General features: G+C 46.0%; 1 protein-coding gene across 6 annotated transcripts in view; it reads left to right on the forward strand.

The window, feature by feature from the left end:
• Positions 1-26,708, forward strand: part of NBEAL2 (neurobeachin like 2) — a 154,009-nt gene that overhangs the window by 122,673 nt on the left and 4,628 nt on the right. For all 6 annotated transcript variants that reach the window (XM_072653420.1, XM_072653417.1, XM_072653390.1 and 3 more), the window contains 24 exons: positions 1,780-1,917; positions 2,390-2,695; positions 3,312-3,461; positions 8,281-8,438; positions 9,037-9,161; positions 9,844-9,970; positions 10,152-10,312; positions 11,366-11,499; positions 11,870-11,977; positions 12,711-12,806; positions 13,166-13,290; positions 13,398-13,538; positions 16,697-16,827; positions 17,168-17,277; positions 17,582-17,699; positions 22,078-22,175; positions 22,289-22,405; positions 22,864-22,953; positions 23,152-23,261; positions 23,502-23,674; positions 23,798-23,892; positions 24,889-25,005; positions 25,168-25,326; positions 26,466-26,614. In XM_072653420.1, the coding sequence (XP_072509521.1) occupies positions 1,780-1,917; positions 2,390-2,695; positions 3,312-3,461; positions 8,281-8,438; positions 9,037-9,161; positions 9,844-9,970; positions 10,152-10,312; positions 11,366-11,499; positions 11,870-11,977; positions 12,711-12,806; positions 13,166-13,290; positions 13,398-13,538; positions 16,697-16,827; positions 17,168-17,277; positions 17,582-17,699; positions 22,078-22,175; positions 22,289-22,405; positions 22,864-22,953; positions 23,152-23,261; positions 23,502-23,674; positions 23,798-23,892; positions 24,889-25,005; positions 25,168-25,326; positions 26,466-26,614 (3,236 nt within the window). The remainder of the gene's footprint in view (positions 1-1,779; positions 1,918-2,389; positions 2,696-3,311; positions 3,462-8,280; positions 8,439-9,036; positions 9,162-9,843; positions 9,971-10,151; positions 10,313-11,365; positions 11,500-11,869; positions 11,978-12,710; positions 12,807-13,165; positions 13,291-13,397; positions 13,539-16,696; positions 16,828-17,167; positions 17,278-17,581; positions 17,700-22,077; positions 22,176-22,288; positions 22,406-22,863; positions 22,954-23,151; positions 23,262-23,501; positions 23,675-23,797; positions 23,893-24,888; positions 25,006-25,167; positions 25,327-26,465; positions 26,615-26,708) is intronic.

A 26,708-nucleotide genomic window follows, 5' to 3' on the forward strand; every position in this document is an offset into this window, starting at 1 on the left:
CATGTGTATATGTTTATATACATGTATGTGCATATGTATATTTACATATGCTTGTATATAAGATCCTATGATGATAAATTCTCTCGTATAAGTATCTGCCACATAAAATCCAGACTGCTCGGGCACTTCCGCAATCTGGCGTCATGATTGTCTTGTACATATAGTCCACTTACTGATACACCTACAGTCTGCTCCAGCCATCTAGTCTTCTGGTCCTTTCCCAAGATATTCAGTAAGCACTGCAGCCCTCCCATGTGCAGGACCCCGTGCTAGAATCTGGGGGGCAAACACCAATGAGACACATTCTCTGCTCTATAGAAGACTAGTAGGGAGGGTGGTCCTGATGAGGAGTACTGTGGTGGCATGGAAAGAGTCCTGGATTTCAAACCAGGACACCTGGGAATTCTAGTTCTACTTCTCTCCCAAATTTCCTGGGTCACCTTGGGTAAGCTTCTTATTCTCTCTGGGCCTCATTTTTTCCTCTATAATATGGGGGTAGCGGAGTCAGACTAGATGATTGCTAAGGTTTCTTCCAACTCTGACATTCTGAATTCTATGGTTCCTCCTAGTTCTAAGATCTACCATTCATATGACTATGAAATACAGAGTTTTTCCCATTCTTAGAACACTTGACACAAAGTGCTGTGATATCTCAGAGGAAGACAAGACTCTGTGGACTGTGGCGGGGGCGGCCTTTCCTGGAAGAGGAAGGGTTTGAGGACTGGCCCCTCAAGAATTCAGGAGTCAGAGATTTTCATATGCTTATGTTTTATCTTCTGTGACTGCCACAAGGCCAGGCATAGGGAAGTTATCGTTCAATGAATATTTGATAGTTTAATTAATGCTGTGTGTCTGTGCATCAATGAAAGTGAGACAACACTGAGGTGTAGATCATGCAGTAAACTTTTATAAAGTGCCTTCTCTGTGCCAGGCACTGCGCTAAATGCTATTGTAGTAGAAAAGTGTATTAGGCTAGGATGGGTCGATCAATAAATATTTATTAAATGCCTCCTCTGTGCCAGGCACTGTGATAAGAGCTAGGGATGCAAACAGATTTTTAAAAAGTAGCCCATTGCCACAAGGAGTTTGCATCTTTGTGGAAGAGACAACATGCAAATAATTGGGTATATACATGATACATACAAAGAAGTAACCTTAGAGGGGAAGACTCTAGAAACCCTGGTTCAAATGCTGACTGACTCGTACTAGTCCTCGCCTTACTAGGCAAGTCAGTTCTTCTTGGGGGATTCAATTTTCCCATTTGAAAACTGGGGATAATAATTGAATGGCCTAATTCAAAGAATTGTGGTGAGAAAAGCTCCTTGTAAACTGTAAAATGCTAAAGAATTAGGAGGCATTGTTTGTTCATCCATCTATCTGTTTTACCATCATTCATCCATCCATCTGTTTATACCTCATCCATCCATCCATGTATCCTTCTGTCTATTTACCTATTATTACTGTGTGTATGTGTGAATGATATGCCTTTGTGCCTGTAGGCAAGTCATTCAAACTCTCAGAGCATCGTTGTTCCTATTTAGGAAACAAGAGGTTGGACCAGATGATCTATCTCTTCCATCATCTGTCCCGTTGTCTCTTTAAGTCTGTGAAGGTGCATATGAACTTTCAGAGGCTTAAGGCCAAATTCCCCACCTTCTCCTATCCCCATAACAGCTCTGCTGGCCCTGGCTCCTTCCCTTGGGTCTCAGTCTCTCCCTCTATCTTCTGAGAGTTCTTGGGCACCCATCCCACTCCCTAACCGCATGGTTTCTCTGGCAGCTCTTTGAAGGTGTGAGCAGCCTGCTGGACCACCTAGGTGTGTGGCAGCATCTGACCAATGGAGCCACTGACCTCCGGGAGATGGCGCAGATTGGGCTGCGCCTTGTCCTTGGCTACATGCTGTTGGAAGACACCCAGGTGAGCAGGCCAAGGAATTGGCAGGGGAGGGAAGAAAAGGGACCCCCTCTCCTCCGGCCCTCCCCCCTCTTAACTTGCAACCCTCTGGAAGCCTGTCTTGTCATCATGGGCAAAGGGAGCTCCAATCTCATTGAGAGGCGTTGAGAACCTGGCTCCTCCTTTCAGCTCCAGGACTGACTTGCTTGTGATCTACGTCACATTGCTTCCTTTTCCATTTTCCTATCTGTCTTATGGCAAAGTCTTTTATTTTTTTCAAAAGGAAAAAGAGAGGAAAAAAAAGAAATATTTCAGCAAAACTAACATTTCTAAAAGTCAGATTTTATACAAGTGAGCGGCTCATCCAAAGAACAGCTGACTGTGGTCAGTGTGCCATAGTGCCTTGAGGGTCCTTTTTGCCTCAGCCTCCTCCCCATCCTTTTCCTTCCCTGTGTGTGGTGTAATCCATCTATCCCTAACCTGTGCTCTCCTCCAGCTCCATGCCCTGGCCTACGTGAAGCTCCATGGCTTGCTACAGACAGCAGTGCCACCAAGGCGAGAGGAGGCCTGCTATCTGTTAGCCAAGCTGGAGGCCCCTCTGGCTCGGGCGCTGGAGGCAGAATCTGAGCGCTGCTCCTGGCTTGTGCCTCTGGTCCGGACCCTACTGGACAGGGCCTACACAGCACTGGGCCTGCAATGGGGGCTACCCTCCCTGCCACCCACCAATGGCAGCCCCACCTTCTATGAGGACTTCCAGGCTTTTTGCACATCCCCAGAATGGCGGCTCTTCATTGACAAACAGGTACCAGCTGGACCTGGGGCCTGGGAATGTGGGAGAGATGTAAGGACTTGGGGAAGTTATTGTATCTGACTTTGAGTCCCAACTCTCCTACTAATTTACTGAGTGTCATACTCTCACTGTGCCTCAGTTTCCTTTTCTGTAAAATGAAAGGTTGGACTGGATGATTTCTAAGATGCTTTCTGTCTCTAACATCAAATTATTCTATGACCTTAGACAGGGAGTGAGTTCTAGAGGGGAAAATGAGTGGGAAAGGGGAGGATGTGAAGAGGCTGATGGGGGTAGGGATGGGGTAAACAGTGATAGAAGGCAGAAGGAGGAAGGAGCGGGAAGGAGAGTGGAATCAGAGGGCAAGAGAGATGATTGAGGTGAAGCTGAAAGGACTGAGACAGGACAGGGAAGTGGAGAGAGAGCATGAAGGCATAAGAAAAAGGAGGTGAAAAAGAGTGGTCTAAAAATAGGGAGGAGGGGGAATGGGAGGCCTGGAGTCATCCATTCTGGCCCAGGTGCACTCCTCCCTACCCTTCACTAAGTCTTTCTTGGGCCTGGGGGCCTTGCCCTGGGCTAGGCAGTTCTGGATTCATTTTTTTCATCTTGGGGCCCATTTTCCCCTCCCCAGGTACAGCCTACCATGTCCCAGTTTGAGATGGACACTTATGCCAGGAGCCATGACCACATGTCCAGTTTTTGGAACTCTTGCTATGATGCACTTATGAGCAGCAGCCTTCGGAGAGATCGAGAGCGGACCGAGAGCCGGCACCTCTTCCAGGTTCCTGGGTATTGGGGAGGCTGGGAGAGGCTGGGGCAACCATTGAGATGGGCAAGATATTGCATGGCTAGAAGACTCATAGAGACTTAGTAGACTGCAAGCTGAGTACAAGCCAATCACATGACATAGTGACCAAAAGTACTGATGGGAAACTGCATTTAAAAAGACTTAGGAATTCAGAGCAAGGGTGGTGATAGTTCCAGGGTACTGTGCCCCAGTCTGACCACACCTGGAATGTTGTATCCATCTGGGTGTCTGTCACCATTTATGAAAGGCATTGGCGAGCTAGAGCATGTCCAGAGAATGATGATAGACTTCAGATCATGGCATTTGAGGATCATTTGAAAGAGCCTGTGTTTGGGGCAGCTAGGTGGTGCAGTGGATAGAGCACTGAGCCTGGAGTCAGGAAGACCTGAGTTCAAATGTGGCCTCAGACACCTACTAGCTGTGTGACCCTGGGGAAGTCACTCAACTCTATTTACTTCAGTTTCCTCATCTGTAAAATGAGCTGGAGAAGGAAATGGCCAACTGCTCCAGTATGTCTGCCAAGAAAACCTCAGATACAGAGTTGGACACGACTGAGTGACAACAATGTCATTTTAAGCCTGGAGAAGAGAAAACTGAGGGGACACGTAGTTTATGTCTTTAAGTTTTTGAAGGTTTGTAGTGAGGAAGAGGTGAGGCATCCTTCTTGGCCTCTGCAGAGAGTCAAACAGAGCAAAGGAAGAGATGCATGACTGCTCCATGTAAGGACTGCCTCAAAGTAGAAGGGAGTCGGTACTCCCTCGCTGGAGGCAGCCCGCGTGCAGGTTTGATGGCAGCTGGGCAGGGATGTTGTAGATGGGTTTTCTGCTGGGGCAGGAGCTGAGCTAAATGATGCCTGCGCTGCTTTCAGGGGCTGAGCTTCTATGATGCCCCCTACAAGGGAAGAGGATGATGACTCACATTTATAATGTGCTTTTAGATTTGCAAAGAATTTCCTCAGAGGGGTGGCATCATTATAGAAAACGGAAGTCTATAATAGTAGCAGCTGGCATGAATATGGTGCCTTTACGAATATTAATTAAATATTAATCAATATTAATTATATATCAATGAATTAACATGCCAAGCACTGTAGGTATGTTATCTTTTCCGATTCTCACCATCCATCGGGGTAGAAGGGTCTGATGAATACGAAAGCTCCCGAATCAAGGGAGACTATGAAAGGTCATGGAGAGGACTCCTTCTGATAATGGGATGAGGAGATGGAAGGGACTTCCTAACTATGTAGTCCATCTGGCTCATTTTACGGAGGAGGATGACTTGCCCTAGGACGCAGAGGGAATATTCAATAGCAGAGCCAGTTCTGACTCTAAATCCAGGACTCTGCCCTAGACCGCAGCACTGCCTTATCTCTGTGGAGCAAAGGTAGGAAGGTATAGTTGTGTGGGATGGGAAGAAATCCTATTCCCAGTCCACAGGACCTACAGGTGAGGCAGAGCTGCTGCTCACATTCCCTTGTAAAGAAACTACACAGGAAGGAAAATGTTTTAAATCCACATAAGGGAAAAGCGAGGTGTCGTGCTATCTGTTACCTGTGTGCTGGTGGATTCTCCTTGTCTGCACGCAGGTAATTGTCTGTGTCATTTACGTACAACGCCGCCAGCTGTTGGTAAAGGGTAATGCGTTCTCCTACATTGTGAGATGTTAAACCCCGCACCACGTATTATCAGGCAGGATGTAAAGCATGATGTATTTGGGCACAACTACTGACCGCGAACATGAGGTCTCTGGTGCATGCTGGTAGTTTGGATAGATGATGAGAAGCAGCGTGCCGTGCACTGGATTTGGTATTCAATGAGCTTCGTTCAAATCCCAGCCCCATCACCGGGTACTTATATGAGGGAATTGCACTAGGGCCCCCCATCTCTAAATTAACAAACCTAGGATTTTGTTTTTGTCTTTCAACTCCTTTGACATGTCTTTAAATAAAGCCTTTCTTTCTTGTTTCACTTGCTTAAGCATCTACCTCCCAGTGTTGTTGTAAGGATGAAATGAAATAGTATTTGTAAAGTACTTAGCACAGGGGCGGACGCAGAGTGTCTTCCCCTTAAGTTTGACATATCTGTGCTCCTGTCCTTTAAGTCTCTGGTTTCATTCCACTCTTGGTTCACTTGAGTCTTTGATCTGGCTTCAAGAAGACATCTGCCAACTCTTCATTTGTTTTCTCTTTTTCACTTTTGCATATTTATCCAGCCCTCCTTTGTAACAAATAAATATAGTCAATAAACTGAATCAGCTCATTGGTCATGTTTCAGAATGGACATCTCGTTCTGACACTCTTTGAACACCTCTCTGTCGAGCAGTGGGAGGCTGGTGCATCATCAGTTTTTAACGCCATAGGTGGTCATGGCTTTGGTCAGTCCTGAAGTCTTCCAGAGTTGTTAACTACAGCTTTATTACGGGCATTTAGTAAACTTTTCTCCTGGTTCTGGTCATTTCACGCAGCGCACATCTGTATAACATGACTTGCATAGCCAATGCCCCTTAGTTTCTAGTTTTTTGCCACAACAGAAAGTATCACTATGAGCAATTTTTATACTTAGGGGCCCTTTTCTCCTTTCTTTGATCTCCTTGGAGTCTGTGACTACGAGGGAGTGGTATCACCAGGTCAAAGGGCACGTACTGTTTAATAACTTTTGGGTACAGATCCAAATTGCGTTTCAGAATGGCCATTTCACAACCTCAGCGCACGCCGGTACCTTAGTGCCCTCCAGCATCCTCCCCCCAAGTTGTGACTTTCTATGCTTTTTTTTTGGCATTTCGGTCAATCTGATAGATAACTGTACCCCTTTGTATCTCTTAACCATTTATCTACTGGAGAATGCCTCTTGTTCTTCCATATTTTTTATTCAGTTTCCTCCATACCTTGGATATCAGACCTTGATTAGAGAAACTTTCTGCAAAGACTTTTTCTAGTTAACGATTACCCTTCTAACTGCATAGTTTTGTTTGTATATTAAGGATGTATTGCTTTTGTCTCTGGCTTTTTTGTGTGTGTTTTGTTTTGGTTTGGTTTGTTTTTGGAGCGTAATTGAGGTTAAGTGACTTGCCCAAGATCACACAGCTAGTAAGTATCATGTCTGAGGCTGGATTTGAATTCAAGTCCCCCTGACTTCAGGGCCATTCACTGCACCACCCAGCTGCCCCTGTTTCTGTTTTTTTGTTCAATACGCTAAAAAAACCAGTGCCTGGCACATGCCAGGCATTATATAAATACTTATTCCCTTCCTCCTCTTGTAGCAAAGCTTTTTTCAGTTTCATGTAATTAATTAAAATTATCTTTTGTAACTGACCTGTTCCTACAGTAATGTATCCCCTACCCATACCTATAAGGATTTGCCTACCTTCTAATTTTTAACATTGAATTACTTTTGTATATTTTAAAAATCTTTACTATTTAAATCATGTATCTATTCAGTATGTAGTGGGGAATATGGTATAAGATACTGGTCTAAACCTAATTTTTGCTAGACCTCTGTCAGTTTTCCCAGCAATCTGATCAAATGAAAAATGAGAGTTCCTTTGCTTTCGCTTTGTCAAAGCTGGGTCATTGAGTTCTACACTGTTTCAGGATTCTCCTCTGGCTCATCTCACATGCTTTTCTATTTTTTAACCCACAACAAGTGGCTTTGATGACTTTTACTTTATAATATGTTTGATGATCTTTTCACCTTTTTTCATTTTTTTCTATTGATATGCTTAACCTTTTGTTCTTTCAAATGAATTTTGATATGATTTCCGATTCTGTAAAGGTTGTCTTTTGGTAGTTTGATTGGCATAGCACTGAATAAATTAGGTAAAGTCATTTTTTATCATGATGACCCCTTTAGCCATGGACAGCTAATATCTTTCCAACTATTTGTCTGTCTTTATTTCTGTAAATTGTAGTTTGTAGTTGTATTCCTATAATTCCTGTGCGTAGAATCTCAAATGTTTTCTATATCCTGTAGTTATTTTGAATGAATTTCCCTTTCTCTTCTTACTGGATTTTATTGCTAACATACATAAAGACTGATCATTCATGGGGTTCTTTTATACTCTGCAACTTTGATGATGACGTTATTTTGATTGGAGTATTAATATACGCTCCTTTTATATACATGAAAAGCGAGGCCCAGAAAGGGAAGTGACTTGTCTAAAGTCATACAGCTAATAAGGTCCCCTGACTCCACATCCAGAGCTGAATTCAGTTCCACACAGAATGCTCTGTGAAAAGTTTCTTTTTGGTGAGAACTTCATGCATGTCACGTAGTACTAGGTGAGCTATACTAAATCACTAAACTGACCGTACCGTAATATCAAATAAAATATTATATCATAGGGTTGGCAGAGCTAAGAATGGAGGAATTAGTGAATGAATGAAAAAGCATGTAGGAAGCCCTTACTCTGGGTCAGGCACCCTCTAAGCACTGCTGAATGGCCTGGAGGTGTCAAGGGAGCCTTCCTGAAGGGGGACAGCTGATGGGTAGGAATGGGGAGGCTATTTCAGGATTACACGTGGAGATATTTCAGAAAGACCACTTGATTTGGAGTCGGACGTTCCAAGTTCAAATTCTGGTCCTTATTATCTGTGTGACCTTGGGCAGTCCTCTTCCCACTTCTAGCCTTAGTTTCTGACTCACCCCCTCATGTGTCAAATCAACTAGATTATTGCTAAGTGGGAATTGTAGAGAATGAATGAGAATTAGATCTGCAGAGTGCTATTTGAGGCTGAGGGTTTTATGCCTGGAGACCTCTGGCTTCTGCCTTACCCATCCCCTTACTATTTCCCTAGGAGTTGGTGCTGGAACCAGTAATGAAGAGGGGCCGGTCAGAGGGAAAGCGTTACAGCAGCGTACAAAAGCAGTTGGCCTCCCAGCATGCCATAGCTTTGTTGCACTGGAAGGCCCTGGGCCGTTTGCTCACTGCACCCTGCTCTGCCTGGGCCCAGAGGTGAGGTTGTAGGGGGATCCAGGGTTGGATAGACAGGAGGAAGCTTTTTCACTGGAGAAGTGAAGGGCCCTGATTTAAAGGGCTGGGGAACTGGAGTGGTCTCTAGGCATAACTTTCTGAGACAGGAGAAACTAACTGGGAGAAATTAATTTCTAGAGGGCTACAGTAGTGACGAACCTGAGGAGGCAGGCTTGGCAGCATCTCTTTCCCTGTAGATGACCCTCCTGCCTGACCTTTTATGACTCACTGCTGACCCCTTGTGCCTCGCGTGATGGTACATGCCTAGAATCCTTGCCACTGGGGAGTCTGAGGCTGGTGGATTGCTTGAGTTTGGGAGTTCTGAGCTAAGGCTGAAGTCAGTTTGGGTGTCCACACTAAATCTGACATTAAGAAGGCAAGTAGCAGTATGGGGAACTGGCCCAGGCTGGAAATGTAGCCAGTGCAGACTTCCACACCAGTCAGTGGCAGGATCTGGCTTGTGAGAGGCCACTGTGCTTCCTGTGTGAGATAAAGCAGCTCAGTCTCAAAAAGAAACAAAACCAATCATACTGGCCCCTTGTCCCCCGCTCTCCCCTTACTCTCTGCTCCGTTCCTATAGGAATCCCCCTCCTCCTCGATGGAAACTGTCCAGTGCTGAGACTTACTCCCGGATGCGGCTGAAACTAGTGCCCAATTACCACTTTGACCAGCACAGTGAGGCCAGTGCTCTTCGAGACAATCTGGGTAAGTGTGGGGCTGAGGCTGAAATTTCAGGGCCCTTTCTAGTTACTGAAAGCACGGGATTCAGGAAGGAGATGGAGGCCCTGAGCCCTAAGAGAAGAGGTTGGGAGAGCCAGGAATCGCTCGTTCTAATCTCACTTCCTCTCCCTGTTCCTCCTCCTTGTGTTCCCCTCAGGCAGGAGGGAAATCAGACATTTCAGAACCTAGGCTTTCTGCCCCAAACCTGGCATCTTTATCTTCTCTCCAGCATTCCTGGACCCTCTCCCTTTCGAGTCTCCTTATACTTGGCTCTCCTCCACATACAGTGACCCGGCTTTCTTGTGCTCCTTTGTTAAGTCAACACCTTTTTACTAGATGTCTGCCATGCCTGGAAGGTTCTCAGTTCTCACCTCTACCTTTTAGTTTCCTGGGCGTCCTTCAAGAGTCAGCTCGGGTTCCACCTTCTGTTGTCGGCCTTTCCCATTCCCCTCCTCCCTTCCCTGCTAATGCATTCTAAGATTGCCTTCCATCTACACCCTCTGTCCTGTACTGTCATTTGTATGTTGACTTCCCCATTAGAATATAAGCCTCCTGAGAGCAGGGACTGAGTTTGATTTTGCCTTCTTTGTATCTCCAGTGCTTAGCACAGTACTGGGCACGTGGCAAGTACTTAATAACTATCTGTTGATTGATATTTCGTTCACAGGTGCTACTGACCACCTGACACCCTCCACAGAGGATTCCCTGCCTCTGTCTGTGGCCAAGGAGGCCAAGGTCAGCACTCTGGAGGAGGACCAACTGGGAGAGGAGGAGCTGACTGTGCTGGACACAGTGTGAGCATGGGGCACCATAGTGGGCGCAGACTAGAGAACCAAGAAAGCATCTGATTTAAGTTAACTAGTCTTAATTAAAAACTTTTTGTGTCCCTGGGTCTCTGTGTCAGGGACCAAGGGAGTGGGGGTCCTGGAGCCTGGCTCTCCTCACCTGTCCCTATGCTTGTCCCCCTTTCCCTAGCACGGAGTCCTCAGAGCTTGGTGGGCAACAGGAGAAGCTTGTGCTGTGGGAGGACTGCCAGCTCATCACGATCGTGGCTGTAATCCCAGGCCGCCTTGAGGTGACCACCCAGCACCTCTATTTCTACGATTGCAGTATAGAAAAGGAGGAGACAGAGGAGGGTGAGTTGAGTGCCTGGGAAGCCCAGGGCCTTGGGCCAGGCCTGGAGGCACAAGCCACCCACACTTCTTTGGTTTCTTCTATTTACTGCTTCCTTGGGCAAGTGTACTTTTGTGCCTCAGTCTCCTTTTTTCTGTAAAACGCCAACAGCCATACCTACTCTGCCTTCTCACAGGGCTGTTGTGGAATCAAATGAGAGAATGGCAGGAAAGCTCTTTGTAAACCTTAAGATGCCACAGAAATGTTCACTTGTTATTCTTTCTCTGATGTCCTGCTCCAATATCTTATCAAGACGTGGGGATGACCCAGGGTTTCCCAAAGCTGAACTGCCGAGTACAAGTTCTAGCAAGTCTAACAAACTGGCACAAGCTGAGACTAGCAACCAACGTTTGTTAAATACCTCCAACATCTAAGGCTCTGTGTTCAGTGTTCAGGTTCAGAGGTTATCATAAAACAAACGTAGCGCTTAGCGCTTATAGTCTAGCTAAGTTCAGATAGGCTCGTCACTGGGAAGGTTATGAAATGCTTATGATGCCTAAGGCTCTGTGGTCAGTGTCGGAGTATAGAGGTCAAAAAGAAAATGAGACCAGTGCATGTCCTCAAGGTGTTTACAATCTCGCTAAGTTCACATAGGCTCGTTACTGGAAAGTGCCACCCCATTGCAAATACTTTGGCCCCAGTGGCTCGTGAAACTACCTTTCCTCAAGGATGGAGGGCATGTCCCTGTTGATCCAGTCACAGCATTGTTAACAATGGTAGAGTACAACAGTGCTTTCCTGGACCCTGGTCGTTTCCTTTGGATTCTTCCCAGCCTCCTGTGAATGTGCAGAGAGACACAAAGGGGAATCATCCTGGCGAGGAATAGGGAGTCATAAGAGCCTAGGGAACAGTGATAAGAGCATGCGGGTAGGCAATAGCAGGGTTGAATCTGGTAGAGAAGAAGGGATGACAGTCCCTGGAAGCAGAAGGAGAAGGATAGTGGGGAGAGGGATTGTCTAGGAATGGAAAGGGACTGTGGACCAGGTCAAGGGAAAGAACCCACCTCTGTCCCCCAGGCATTGGGTATGATTTCCGGCGGCCACTCTCCCAGCTGCGAGAAGTCCACCTTCGGCGTTACAATCTCCGACGCTCAGCCCTGGAACTCTTCTTCATTGACCAGGCCAACTACTTCCTCAACTTCCCTCGAAAGGTGGGAAATTGAGGCTTCCCCTGGGAGCTTCCTATACCTTTAAGTTTAAACTTTCCATTCACCTCACCTATTGTAGTGTCAGACTTTCTCTCTGATACCACTGAGAAGCTTTCTTAGACATTTCCCCAAAGAGTATGGATTCCCAGTATTTTGTCCTCCAGAGAACTTAGGGCCCCTCCTCTACTTGGGAAAATTGACTGATTCTCTCAATTTCTTATGTGACTCCTTGTGGCTTTGGGTTCTTGGCTGGCACTGAATCTTCCCAACATATGAGCTTGAGTTTGTGTTCATGTTGGGACAGAGGAAGCTGGGGACAGAAATCCACAGCCTTGTATGGCCCCACATTCTGACCAGGTTGCCTCCTTCTAAGGTGCGGAACAAGGTGTACTCATGCATCCTGGGACTTCGGCCCCCCAGCCAGGGCTACTATGGAAGCCACTCTCCACAGGAGATGCTTCGAGCGTCTGGCCTAACTCAGGTAAGCTACCCCTACCTCCATTCCCACCCCACGTCTGCTCCCTCATTCCTCCATCTCCAAAGGATGGGTGTGTAGCATAACAAATATTTCTTAAGCCCTTAAGCTTGGGGAACTGTCTTGGGCACTGGGTGGAGATCTCAGATTTAAAGAAGATACGGATCCTGCTCCTCTAGGGTTCACAGTTTGGTAAAAGGACTAGCATGCATCTGCAGATAACTAATTTACAAAACTACGCCAGATATCAAATGATATCCACTGTGGGATATGAGGAAGGAGTTCATTGCTGACCCAGAGTATCAGGGAGGAAATGGTATTTGAATTGCCTTTTCAGAACAGCCACAGGCAAAGGGGGCATTTCTGTCATAGGAAGCTTTGTAAGCACAGGAAAATACATGTTGGGTAGTGGAAAGAACTTTGGGGCTAGATTGAATTTCTGACTCTGCAACTTCCTACCTGGGTGACCTTGGACAGTTCCTCTGTCCTCCTTGAGTTTCAGAATTCTCATCTAAGAAATAAGAGGGATTGGACTAGATGTTTTGTAAGGTTCTATGATCTTATGGTCTTATACCCCTAGCAAGGTTCAGCTGGTCCCTCCACCCTGCTCCCTACACATTGGCCCTAAGTTGAGTGCTGCAGAGACCCAAGAGCCCAGATCAGAGAATCAAATAAGGGACCCAAAAGAGCGGGCATTGTGCCCCTTGAACATCTACCCTTCTTGCTCTTTTCTTCCCAGAAATGGGTCCACCGGGAGATCTCCAATTTTGAGTACCTGATGCAACTCAACACCATTGCAGGGAGGACCTACAATGACCTCTCCCAGTACCCTGTGGTAAGGCCTACAACCCTTGCTTTCTCTCTTCTTGAATTCTAGGGTTCTCTCCTTGCTCAAGCAGGGCCTTCACTCTCACTGTTTACCACAGATCATTTCCCCCATAACACTTGACCTCCAAATGAACCAGTTTCCTTATCCCAGCCCTACACCTTCCATAGACACACTCCATCAAAGTTCCTCCCCTGCCCACAGGCAACCTCACTCCCCTAAGAATCTCTCTCCTGCTTTCCCCCCTCTGCCCCATCTGCTTGATTCCTATTTTCTACCTTCCTCTATTAGGGCTCAAGGCCTCCTTTTTGTGGCTGAATTCTCTCCTCTCATTACCATCACCTTTCCCCTATGTCCATATCTTCCAGTTCCCCTGGATCCTACAGGATTATACATCTGAGACTCTGGACCTGAATGATCCATCTGTGTTTCGGGACCTGTCCAAGCCCATTGGAGTGGTGAACTCCAAACATGCACAGCTTGTTCGAGAGAAGTGAGCCACATACGGGTCCCATGGCAGGGTGTAGGTCTAGTCCTAGAGCTTGGAGAGGCAGGAAGGTGGGCTTTCTGCTAAACTCAGTACTCCTGGATCTTTTTCAGGTATGAGAGCTTCGAGGACCCAACAGGCACCACCGACAAGTTCCATTATGGCACCCATTACTCCAACGCAGCAGGTGTCATGCACTACCTCATCCGAATGGAACCATTTACCTCCCTGCATATCCAGCTGCAGAGTGGCCGGTATGTGGGCAGGACATGGGCACAGATATGAGGGGGGTTGCCACTCTTCTTCCTGCAAATGGGATAATTCATTCAACAGACATTTATTGAGTGTATCGGGTCTACGAGGCCTTGTGCTGGTTTCTCAGTATATAGTAGGAAAGCAGCATAATGATCGGAAGGGCTCAACTTGCAGCCAAAAATCTGGCTCATTGACCTCTTGTGTGACCTTGGGCAATTCCTTCAGCTTTCTGGGGCTCACTTTATTCATACGTAAAATAAAAGGATTTAACTAAGTGATGTGTGAGGCCACATCTTGGTCTAAATCCTGTGATCCTAAGTTAGCCACAAGTATGGCCTTGGTGTCAAATATTTTATAGTCCACACATAGTGATGATACAAAGGAGAAGGACTGAGGGCAAAGGAAGAATTGAGGCAAAATGTTATGAAATATATAAAGAGGGAGAGATCATGTTTATCTCGCCGAGTCAGGGAATGTTTTGTGGAGGATTTGGCACCAAGTTGGGATTTGAAGGAAGGGAAGGATTTCATCTGATGGAAATTTATTCCAGGAATGGGGCATTGTGAGCCAAAGCATGGAGACAGAGGCAATGGGATATGATTGGAGGATGGAGTGTCATTTGGAGGGAGCATAGTCAGCAGGCACCTTCATGTTTAAGAACCTGGATATGAAAGGGAGCCCAGGGAGGATCAGGTGAAAAGTCTCTTGGAGTCTGGCATGGTAGCACAAGCCTGTAATCTGTGCTTCTGAGGCTGATGGATCTTTTGAGCTCACTCTGAGCTGTAGTAGGACTAAAACCCATCAGGTGTCCCTACTATGTCCAGCCCTAATACAGTGAGAGGAACAAGTTGGCCCGGCTCAAGAAGAGGGTAAATCAAAGTTCCTGTGCAAGTCCTTAGTGAGATCAGGCCCATGAATGGCAAGGTAGGGAGATTCCATTTCAAAAATAAAAATTTATTGGAAAACCAGGTCCAGGATTAGGAAGTGAAAAAGATCAAAGGCTTGTCCATTACCTGGAATACATCCTACTATCTTCAAGAAGAGTTGGAAGGGGACCAGGCACAGCAAAACATCACAGAATGAAAATTACTGTGTCTTAACAGGCAGGAGGTAACATGCGGTTCATTTCAGAATTAGCCGTCAGACCATCAAGCAGGAAAAATATAGGTCAAAATCCACACTAAATTAGAAAAAATAAACAAGAGGACCGACTGAAGGCAATTATTACACATGGCCTTATAACAACTTCAACCCAAGCTGCTTTAAATGACCTCTGAAAAATGGGGAATGGATAAAGGCTAGAAACATTGACTTTGACTCACCATTTCTTGGAGATATTTGATACAAATTAGCTTAAAAAGGAAGCCTAAAGAGCCCTGAATTCACCTGTCAGCAAACACTTGACTATCCTGCCAAAGAAAGACATGGCAGCCAAAGGCAAGCTCATCTGCAAAATGTTATGGAGGAAGGTAGTGGGAGACTGAGGAATATTGCCTCCCGAAACAGAGGGGAGGAAGAAAGAGGGCAGGACGCTTGGCAAGGAAATCTAACGCCAGTTCATCCCAAGATCGTTGAAAGAGGAAAATGAAGGGAAGAACGCAAGTAAGCAGAAGACTGAACAAATCTAGGATTTCTGTAGCGATGTGTTCTGTGTCTGAGGAGGCTGGAACCACAACTTGTAGTTTCTGACGCCTCTAACGCCTCCCAGTGTGCGATGTCAGTAAGCCGAAATGGCATTTTAGAAGGAGAAATTAGGGCTCAGCAAACCTGAGCAAACACGGTCAGAGGAAGTCTTTGCTGAGGTCTCAAGGAAGGAAAGAAATTAAAAGAATGGGAAAATTGTAGGTAATACTAATAGCTAGACAGGGGGAATATTAAGACTGTGAATCTGTATATAGTTCCTCATCTCTATAAAATCTTTTATGAGAATAACATATGTACTTGTCAAAGGTAGACAGTGAAAATGTGTGAAGGAACAGGCTTTTGGGGATGGTTTTTCTCCTGCAGACAGCACTTTGATGACCAACATCTCACTGCATTTATTATTGGGTTTTGTTTAAAGCATTTCACTATACAGAAAAAGATATTGCCTTAAAGTCTGTCCTCTAGTAAAATGTCTCTTGTGCATGTGTTAAGAGTATAAGAGGTTCCTTGATATAACTTTGATATATGAGATTCCTCTGATTATCAATACTGGCTGACATAAATCAGGAAGATGTGTGCTTGCTTCGAGTTCTTCATAGAGAGTGTCCAGAGCAGAGTCCAAACGCAGGAGTAATTCTCTCCACATGGTGAGGTCTGTTCCTAGGTGACATTGTGCCAAAAAAATACAACAGGGTTTCCTCAATATGAGATCCCTGGCCACTCAACAGGGATCATATTGGGAAAAAAAATAAGTGAATAGGTCTCAGCAGGGGTAGCCCTGCACCTACAGGGACTGACTATAGCCAGAAGAAGGCTATAGGATCATGATAGAAACTGAGAACAGAGGCTAGGACTGTCCCATCAGGAGGCAAAGAATCCAACCAAAATCCATTTCAGGAAATTCAAAACATGGAATGCCTCCAGCCCTCGTCACTTGGCAGAGCCAAGACGTTGAACATGTGCTGAGCTCTGTGAAGGTTCTTGCTTCTCTCAGCTCAGGTTCTCGGTTCTGCCTCTTCCTCCAGGTCTCTTTGATGAGTCAGCCTGTAGAGGCCCCAGGGGAGTGACTCCAGATTTCCCAAATCACCTATGAAGGAGACTGGTCTGGCTTGTCACAGTCGCTGAGGCTTCTCTATGCCTCCCCCTGTCCATTTCTGTTCTTGGCGTGTGTAGTTTCCGTGCCTCACAGGAGTCAACTTTTCCATTTCTCCAGTCCATGTTTCTCACGCAGCCCTCATTTGTTTGTGCTCTCGGGCATATGTGCATCTCCAGGAATCTACCCTTTCCATTGGGCGTGCCCAGGTAGTTTTGCACTTCATGGATTTCATAAGACTTAGGGCTGGAAGGGACGAATGTTAGAGATAATTGATCCAGTTTCATTTTTCATACAGGGAAACAGAGCACAGTGGAAGAGCTGGGGTTCTTCCTCCAAATTCATCTGCCCATTCGCCTGGGTTTGTCCTGACTTGGTCACACCCGTGCACCTCACACAGCTGTCTTTTCTCCCCTATAGATTTGACTGTTCAGATCGCCAGTTCCACTCTGTGGCAGCTGCTTGGCAGGCACGCCTGGAGAGTCCAGCTGATGTCAAGGAGCTTATTCCAGAGTTTTTCTACTTCCCTGATTTCCTAGAAAACCAGAATGGTGAGGGAGATCAGGGGCTGTGGAGGCCTGATAGAAGGGAACAGTAGAACTTAGAGATTAGAAAAGAGAATGAACCTGGGGTGGGGAAAACAGGTACAGTATTGGAGAAACACCAGAATCAGGGGTGGGGTGCAAAAAAATGGCTGTGGGATGGGTGGGACATAGGACTGGGGGAGAGAGAAGTGAGAAGGATATTGGTTCTGGGGACATACAACTAAGGGACAATGAGAGGTATAGGAGGACCTCAAAACAGAAAGAATGGGAGGGACATGGGCCTCAGGGCAAGAGAGGACAAGGACAGGGGGATCTGAACCAAGACCCTCACCCCCTCTCCCTCTAGGATTTGATCTGGGTAGCCTTCAGTTGACCAATGAGAAGGTGGGTGATGTGGTACTACCCCGATGGGCCTGTTCCCGGGAAGATTTCATTCATAAGCACCGAAAGGCCTTGGTAAGTGGGTATGGTCTATGCAAGTGTAGAACTCTGGGAGAGGGAGCAAAGCTGGGATAGGGATGGGGTTAAAGGAAGAGAGGTGAGCCAGAGGAGAGTTAAGCTGACCATCCATCCATGCATTATCCATCCATTCATGTCAGGTCTCCTCTTCCTCCAGTCTTCAGCTCTGTTCAAGTGTACCCTAATCCTCCCACTCCCTTTCCCCTTCTCACCATTGCCCGAGTCCCACTGTCCCAAACTCAGGAGGGGTGTATGTGACTGTGCAGTGACCCCCCATGCCCATCCCCCCTCTCCCCCTCAGGAATCAGAGCATGTGTCTGCCCACCTCCATGAATGGATCGACCTCATCTTTGGCTGCAAGCAGCGGGGGCCTGCTGCTGTGGAGGCTCTCAATGTCTTCTACTACTGCACCTACGAGGGTGAGGGCAGGATGTGGTTCACCTGCTGTGGCTCCCCTGGGTGGGGAAGGGCAGGGCTGGGAGTGCTGTGTGATGGCAAGATCTCTGGATTTGGAGTGGGAGATGTACCTTAGGCTTCTTTGTGCTCTGGAGACTAGGATAGGCAGGCCTCAGCTCCTACCGCACCCAGCGGACACTGGGGAGGCAGCCTGCTATGACAGAATACTGGCCTTGGAACCAAGACTCCTGGATTCAGATCTCAGCTCTGACACTAGCTATTGATATGGCCCTGTGGAAATGATTTCACCCCAGCCTCTTCGTCCACAAAAATGAGGAGAGGGGCTGGACTAGGACTTTAGGTCCTCCCCAGCTCTAGCATTCTGTGATCCTATGACCTTGGTCCTCTTGCGCCTGAGTCAGGGAGACACGGCCCAGAAAGCTCAGACCAGGATATAAAGGACAGGTCCCAGAGGGGCTGATTGTAAGTACAGTCTGAGTTGGGGGCAAAATCATGGTAAGCCGAGGTGGCCGGGGAGGATTTGAGCTACACTGGGATGTTTGAGTTTTTAATCAGGCAGTGTAAGCAGACAGGTGGAGAAGCCAAGAGTGTAACTACAGGGTTGGGAGAGAGCCTTGGAGGTAACCCTAGCTAGCAGCGAGGAAGGGGAGGTGGCATGGGGCAAGGCAGCACAGTGTCAAAGAAAGAACTCTGGAATTGGACTCAGAAGACACCCAGCTCTACATTTATTGAATGCACACAGTATAGAAGGTGTCAGAGATATAAAAGAAAAAGCCAAAAATGGCCCCTGCCCTCATTTGAAAGTCCCAGCACTGGCCCGTGTGAGTTGTGTGACACTGGGTAAATCATTTCCCCACTCGCTGGCAGCCTCAGTTTCATCATCTGTTCTTGACCGTCTTCATCCTCTTGGAACACTTTGCACAACCCTGCTCTCATTCCACCTCTTTCAGAAACCATTCTTTGACTTCTTCAGCTATCTTTGGCCTCTCACTGTTCACCACACTTAATCACTCACTTTGGCACTTGATTCGAGGCTGGCTTGAACTGTTTTCTGTCTGGGAGCTCCCAGAGGGCAGGGATGGCCTCTGATTCTTCCCACGTCCTTCTCAGACCAACTACTCCCTATCCATCCCCTTCCCCACCTTGCGTTTGTAAAGTTGGCTTTTTGAGCGCAAATGTTGGATTTCACATTTGTTCTTATAAAATTTTACGTTAATTTTGGTCTAGCATTCTGGCTTGTCTGGATTTGTTTTTAGATCCTGACTCGTCACCCAGCATATAACTTCTCCCTCTTAGCTGTGTGTCACTTTCATATTTGATAAGCTTATTGTCCATGCCTTTATCCAAGTTATTAATAAAATGTTCAGCCAAACACAGATCTCTGGGTTCCTCCACCAGAGACCTTTCAGATTCACATTGAACCACTGTGTACTGTGGTAAGTCATTCAGCTACACAGTATTGTCTCGCCCATGTGTCTCTCCATCTCTTCCACAAGACAGTCATGAGAGATTTTGTCAATTGTTCAAAGAAATCTAGGCCATCTCAACTCTAGAATTCCCTTAATCCAATTAAGCCCAATTACACCGTCAAAAAAGGAAATGACCTGTGTTTTTTTCTTTTTCATGGATACCTTGTGTGTTTTGTGACATATTTCAACCCATGCTTAGATTGAATGTTCGCTTATGATAAAAAAACCCAATTAAGCAGCAGATCTGCTCTGGCGATTCCCTCCGACAGGGTGTATCATATTCTGTCCTCGATGTCCCTTTTTCCTTTGGTATGAACTGTTCCTGATAAAGCTGCATGGACTCTTTGTGACTGCCACTTCCTTTTCTAGTTACTAATCATCCCTTTCATAATTAATATGTTCCAAAACGTTTTCATTAATCAGAGCTAACTGTCCCACAGTTTGCAGATTTTACAGTTTCTATAAATTCTATGTCGTCATTTTGGGGAATTAGGACATTTGTTTTTCTTTAGGGTGGAAATGCTTCTATTCTCCAAAATCTTTTTTTATTTTTAGATTTCAATTAATTTTTAGCCTCCTCTCTCTCTTTTTTAAAATTTTGAGTTCCAGATTTCTCCACAGAATTTCGAAGGTTACTGACAGTGGGTGGGCAAGCACATCTCCTAGTTCTTTCAGTCCCATGGGATGTGATCCATATTTGCTTGGTGAAACGCAGCCAGGGGCTTTCCCACCTGCTAACTTTTTATTCTATCCTTTCCGTATCAATCACTGTTCTCCTTGGCAAAGAAACTGAAGAAAAGTTCTACATTATCTATTTTCAGTTGTCCCATGTACCGACAGCAATGGGCTTTAGCCCTTCCTTGATACTTCTCTTTTCCCCCAATACACCTGTCAAAGTCTTCAGTGACTTTCCCGGACAGGCTCCCAGACAGACCTCTCGTTCTGAGCGGTCATGTTTCTCCCTTTGTTCTTAGAGAAGTAGAATGTTGACCTTTCGTATTCATCTTCCTTTACTCAACCTGCCATCTTCTGCTGGTGTCTTATTAAGACCTAAGTTGGCTGACGAGTTCTTTCTGTATCCCCCTTGGATACAATACCCGCTTCTCATAAGAATGGTTTCTCTTGGTTTCTTCGGAATGTCATCGTTGATATACTCTCTTGGGATGATGTCCCCTGAACATTCGGAAATCTGCCCTCCCCAAATCTAGAGCACATGTCAGATGAAGCCCAGCTTTCTTCTTCTCTGTTCACAAGTTCTAAAATAAAGTAACTAGATATTTCTTAAAGTTATTGCCATTTCTACCAAAGTACCCAATATCTCTATTTCCAACAACCATTTATTCTTCCTTCTGTCCAGGGAGTCTGTAGAACACCCTAATGACAATACATAGCACCAAAAAAATGATTGATAGACTTAGCCCTTCTCAGCAATGCAAGGTCCTAAAATAATCCCAAAGGACTCATGATGGGAAATGCCATCCACATCCGGGGAAAGAACTGTGGAGTCGGAATGCAGAGGGAAGCAGACTATTTTCTGTTTTTGCTTTGTTTTTTCTTTCTCTTGGTTCCTTCCATTCATTCTAATTCTCCTATACAACAGGACTAATGTGAAAATATGTTTAATAGGAATGTCTATGTGGAGCTTATATCAAATTGCTTGCCATCTTGGGGAGGGGAGAGGATAGGGAGGGGGAGAAAATTTAAAACTTATGGAAATGAATGTTGAAAACTAAAAATAAATAAATTAACTTTAAAAAAGTGAAATTAGCTATCTTAACTAATGGGTCTACTTTTCATTCAGTTTTAAGCTATGGCTCAGAAATTGAAATCCCTTTTTCAGACACCATTTTCTCAATCATCTTCCCAACTCTGCCTTTGTATTTTGAACATCTCAGTTTTAATGGGCAAGAGTGCCTCCAAGGTAACACTTCTTGCCGAAGATTATCATCTTTAGCAATGCTTCTAGATTCTTTCTGGAGGTATCCTCTGTTTCTCTTTGAATCACCAGAAATGAGTAGCACTCATCAAAGCACAGAATTTGGAGTCAGAGAATATGAGTTCAGATCCTGCCTTTGTCACTACCTGGGTACACTTGGGCAAGTTGGTCTGCCTTAGTTTCTCCATATGTAAAATGAGGCTGGACTCGAGGTCCTCTAAAGTCTCTTCCACCTCTAAATCTGTCATCTCATGAGCCTTAATTTGACAAATCTTGGGAGCTTCTCCGTCACGTCCTGTATATGTCTAGAGGACAACAGTCTTCTCGCTCTCATCAGTCTCCCTCAGTGGTTTCCAGTCCAGACTCACCTGCTCTTTCTCAAACCTTTACAGGCTGAACTCTCACTTGACAGCACCTTTTGATTCCATTATAGATCCTCAGAGGATGGGCAGCTCCCTCCTCCTCAGGGCTCCAGCTTCCCCTTCGTGGGGGAGGGCCTCTCTATCTACCAGTTAACCCCACGTGTTCGGCTGCTCCTTCTTCCATTTCCCCTCTGGGTCATATTCTTCCACCCTTCAACATCCTCACACAAATTGGGCTTCCCCTCTGTTTCTTAAGGTCCTTTTTCTTTGTTTTTGCATTTTAGTTCTTTCATTTTTTAAAAAGGAGTATTTTCTTTGCCTTGATAACATGAGAACAGAGATGTAACCCTTTGTCTTTGGGGAATGAGGCCAGCCTGAACACAGGTAGTGTGTAGTTGGCCATAGCAGAAAAAGAAAAATTGTGCCAATTTCCCCCTGCTCTCCACACCTTATGGAACCAAGCCAAGATAGCAAATGTCAATCAAGTCCCTCCTGTCTGCCAGGTACTGTGCCAGAGGGTCCCTTTCCACCTCTGCTAGTCCATGTTCTAAGGTCCTCTCACCTGTGAAAATCTAGGGGTCTGTGGACAATAAAGTGTTTCCAAACCCCTTAGGGGCTGTGGATCTGGACGCTGTGGCAGATGAGACAGAACGGAAAGCCTTGGAAGGCATCATCAGCAATTTTGGACAGACCCCTTGCCAGTTGCTTAAGGTGAGGCATGGGCTGGTGGGAGGGGCCCAGAGAAGAAGGGAATAGTACCCTGAGTTGGAGTCCCGACTTGGCACTGACTCGGGCCGCCTCTTCTCTCCTGGATGTGTCTTCAGGAACCCCACCCTCCCCGACTCTCTGCCGAAGATGCTGCTCGTCGCCTGGCAAGACTTGATACCTATTCGCCAAACCTCTTCCAGAACCTTGACCAGCTCAAGTCTTTCTTCGTTGAGGTGAGCAGGATCGTGCAGACCCAGGAACTCCATGTCAAAGGAGAAAACTGGTGGACAATCAAGATCCAATGAGATGGCGTGTACAGTGCTTTGTAAACCTTATAGCCCTATAGAAATGCCAGCTGTTACCATACTGTATGACCTTGAGCTACTTCACCTCTTCAGGCTTCAGTTCCTTCATCTATTAAGTGGAGATAACACTCCATTTCCTTCATCTCCTGTTAGGGCATTTGGGAGGGTAAAATGATGGATTTGAAAGCACTTTGAAAAAATTTAATATGCCCTGAAAAAATTAATAAAAAACCCACCTAGATATAAATAATGACTTGAGAAGGAGAAAAGATAAGAGACCGTCCTTTAATTCTCTCCAGCAGCTTAGGGAACTTTAACTGCCTTCTCTTGTCACTCCTGGGGTCTGACTAGGCAAGGAAGTATAAGCTGTGCTCCTTATGCTCTAGGGCATCAGTGATGGAGTGCCGCTAGTGTTGGCCGTAGTACCTCACCGGCAGTCTCATTCCTTCATGACCCAGGGATCTCCAGACTTGCTGGTAAGTCCTCATTGAGGAGTTGTAGGGAGGACAGGATGGTGGTCTTCCTGGACCCCCAACTCTTCTGCCATCTTTGAATCTTCTAGTCATTTCTCCTTTACCTATCCTCATTCTCTCCAATCTACCTTTACCCTTCTGACTCTTGGCCCTTCCTATTTAGATGGACTTTGCTACATGTTTTTCTCCTTATTCCCACAGGTGACTGTGAGTGCCAATGGACTGCTGGGTACCCACAATTGGCTGCCTTATGATAGGAACATCAGCAACTACTTTACTTTCAGCAAAGACCCTACTGTGTCCAACACCAAGTATGAGGATGGACAGATGTTGAATGGGAGGGAGGGTCTGAGAAGAGGATGGCATGCGTAGGAGCAAGGAATGTTAGGATATAGACTGAATGTTACCAAATCAAATGATGGGGACAGCCAGGATAAGGGAGTTGGAGGGCAGATGCTAGCACCACCTATAAAACATACGAAGAAGACAGGAAGAAGGGTATGTGCTCATGTGTGGCCAGCCTTGTACTTAGTGCTCTCTTCCTATCGTAGGACACAGAGACTACTGAGTGGCCCTTGGGCACCTGGTGGGGGCGTGAGTGGCCGTGCTTTGGCTGTGGCCCCAGATGGGAAGCTCCTGTTCAGTGGTGGTCACTGGGATGGCAGCCTTCGAGTGACCACCCTGCCCCGTGGCAAACTACTAAGCCAGCTCAGTCGCCATATTGGTATGGGCTATCCTGATGCAGGAGGGTTGGGGGTAGGGAACAGAGAGGGATAAGTCTGTGGCCAAAGGATGATGGGGCCAGGAAGCCTCTGAAATCTCCATCTATCTGTATGTTTGCCTGCAGATGTGGTGACCTGCTTGGCCCTGGATCTGTGTGGACTCTACCTCATCTCAGGCTCTCGGGACACAACCTGCATGGTGTGGCAGGTCTTGCAGCAGGTGAGCTCCTCAAGGACGAGGGCCCAGGGCCCAGGCTGGGGCAGTAACTGGAGGGGTAGTAGGGTGGCTGGGCCAGGGACAGAGATACACTACTCTTTCTCCTTTATGTTTTCAGTTCTCTCTCCTCTTTTCTGTCCTCAGTTTCTCTTCTGGTCTGGTTTGATCTGGTTCAGTCTTTCCCATTTACCCATTCCCAACCCACAAACCATTTTTTTTTTCAAAATACTTTTTCATTATGGACCTTCATAGACATCAATAAACATCCACATTTGCATATGCAAAGAACAGAAAAGGATGTTTGCATACAAAGCTGTTAGGGGGGCTCATTATTTTAAAGTATCGATACAGTTTAACACAAGAGTGTTCCATGTGGTCCTGCTTCTGTCTCCTCCTAAACTGTTTTCTCTCCTTTGTGTATTTTTAAATGTTACATTGACTTTTATTTTTATATTTTTCCTTTTTTCTTTTTCTTTCTTCCTTTCTCATTTTCTTCTTTCCTTCCTACCTTCCTTCCTTCCTTTCTTTCCTTCCTTCCCTTTCTTCTTTCCCTGCCTTTCATGAGGTTGTAAGTCGTGATACTTATGACACAAGTAAGTATTGCTCCATGAACACACTGAGGTGCCGGCCCGCCCTGGAAGAGCAATGTCTGTGAGGTCTGAGGGGAAGGCCAGAAGTGACTAAGAAGATCCAGCTGGACCGCCTTGAAAGGCGAAATAGGAATGTAACCAGACAAGCACAGGAGAGAGGCCAGGCCTAGAAAACAGTGTCAGCTAAGGCAACAATGGCAGGAGGACTTAAGGCAGAGTGTGTTCAGGGTCTAGAGCTCTAACCTCACTGCAGTATAGACTATGCAGAGGGGAGGTAACATGACCCTATGTTGTAAAAGGCCTTGAATGCCTCCTGTCCCTGGTGGGCAATACTGCACATGTGGATGCTCCTTCTTCCTCCACCCCCCACCTCTCCTCTTCCTGCTTATGCCAGGTTTCTCTCCCACAGGGTGGCCTGTCAGCAGGACTGGCTCCAAAGCCAGTGCAGGTACTGTATGGACATGAGGCTGAGGTGACGTGTGTGGCTATCAGCACGGAGCTGGACATGGCTGTATCAGGCTCCAAGGTGAGACTGGGGCCCCAGAGGTGCTGGTCAGAACCATGGTAGCATCCTGTTTTTACTCTTGTTTTTAGTGGGGGGATAAGAACGGGATTCTAGGCAGGGTTCCCTTGTTCAGAACAGGTTCCTTTGTTCTGAATCCATGTCATAATGTCCCATTCTCTCCAGGATGGCACAGTGATTATCCACACAATCCGGAGAGGTCAGTTTGTGGCTTCACTACAGCCCTTAGGGGGTACAGTGCCCGGGCCTGTGGCCCACCTGGCCTTGGGACCTGAGGGCCAAATTGTGGTGCAGAGCTTGGCTCAGGAACGACCAGGGGCCCAGGTATGTACGTATGCACACATGTACGCATGTCTGTGCCTGTGTGAATGTGAACATCCTGGAAGAAATAATCTTAAAAATGTGTTTTGCATGACTGAGCATGTATAACCTATATCCAATCGCTTGCCTTCTCCATGTGGGGGCAAGAGAGGGAGGGAGAAAGTTTAGAACTCCAAATTTTAAAAAACAAACATTAATGAACAGCAGAGGAGAAGGACACACAGAAAGCAGGGTAACTTTGAAAACGCTGTCGAGCATTTATGCATGGCTTCTTTTTTCTTTTTTTTCTTTTTTTTTTTTACTTTAATTTCATGTTTATTAGTGGTATATTCACCCTATTCATTTTTGATATAGAAATTTTGTTTTCTTCTCTTTTTAAAATCCAATATACAAATTGTTCATTTTTTTTTCTTTTTTCTTTTTTTTATTTTGTAATGTTTAACAATCACTGCCATACAATTGCGATTTTATCCCTCCCCACCTACTCCCCACTACCCCCCTCCCTCCCCACGACTGCATACAATTCTGTATAGATTCTACATATACTTTCCTATTGAGTATATTTTCACTATAGTCATGCTATGTAGTCAGACTAAGATAAATGAAAGAAATCGTATAACAAATCAGAACATGATACACAAACACATACACATACACAAACATGATCTGCTACAATATGTGAGTGACTTCCATATTTCTCTCTCTGAGTGTGGCAGGCATTTTGCCTTGAGATCCTCCATTGGGATTTTTTTTTTTTTTTTTTGGTAAGAAGGGCTTCTTTTTTCTTTGAAGTGAACAGTCTGACATGGAGACGGTCCCTTATTGAATCCTCCTTATGTTGGGCTGTTCAGATAGAAATGTCCTTTGTTGTCTTTTTGTCTTTAAGTTCAAAATGAATAAAAAATTTTACATGTAATTGGGAAAAAATATTTAAAAGAGAACACTGTGTGAAAGGAGACCTTAACCTGTAACGAGAAGGGAAAGGTCCCCTAATGGAGCGGAAGAGATAAAGATGAGGGGAGAGACCCTGGGAGAGAAGACCGGAAGGGCAACCCTTCTGGGATGGGGACAGGGAGGCAGTGGGGTACCTGGATCAGTAGGATGAAAATCAGGCTGACTTTTGATCCTCTTTTCTGCCCTAGATGAGCTACTTCCTGCACCTCTATTCAGTGAATGGGCGGCTGCTGGCTTCACAGAAGCTGGAGGAGCAGCCCACAGCCCTGGCCCTGTCCGATGCCTTTGTGCTGCTGGGCACAGCTCAGTGCAACCTTCACATCCTCCACCTGCACAGGTGAGATCTCCCCCTCCCCCTCTGGGCTTCCTTTGATGCCTAAAAAGTCATTTCATTCTTTCATTCAACAACCCATGTATTAAGTTCCTATGCT

The sequence above is a fragment of the Notamacropus eugenii genome, chromosome 1 (genome assembly GCF_028372415.1).
Source record: "Notamacropus eugenii isolate mMacEug1 chromosome 1, mMacEug1.pri_v2, whole genome shotgun sequence".
In the NCBI taxonomy this organism is placed as follows: Eukaryota; Metazoa; Chordata; class Mammalia; order Diprotodontia; family Macropodidae; genus Notamacropus; species Notamacropus eugenii.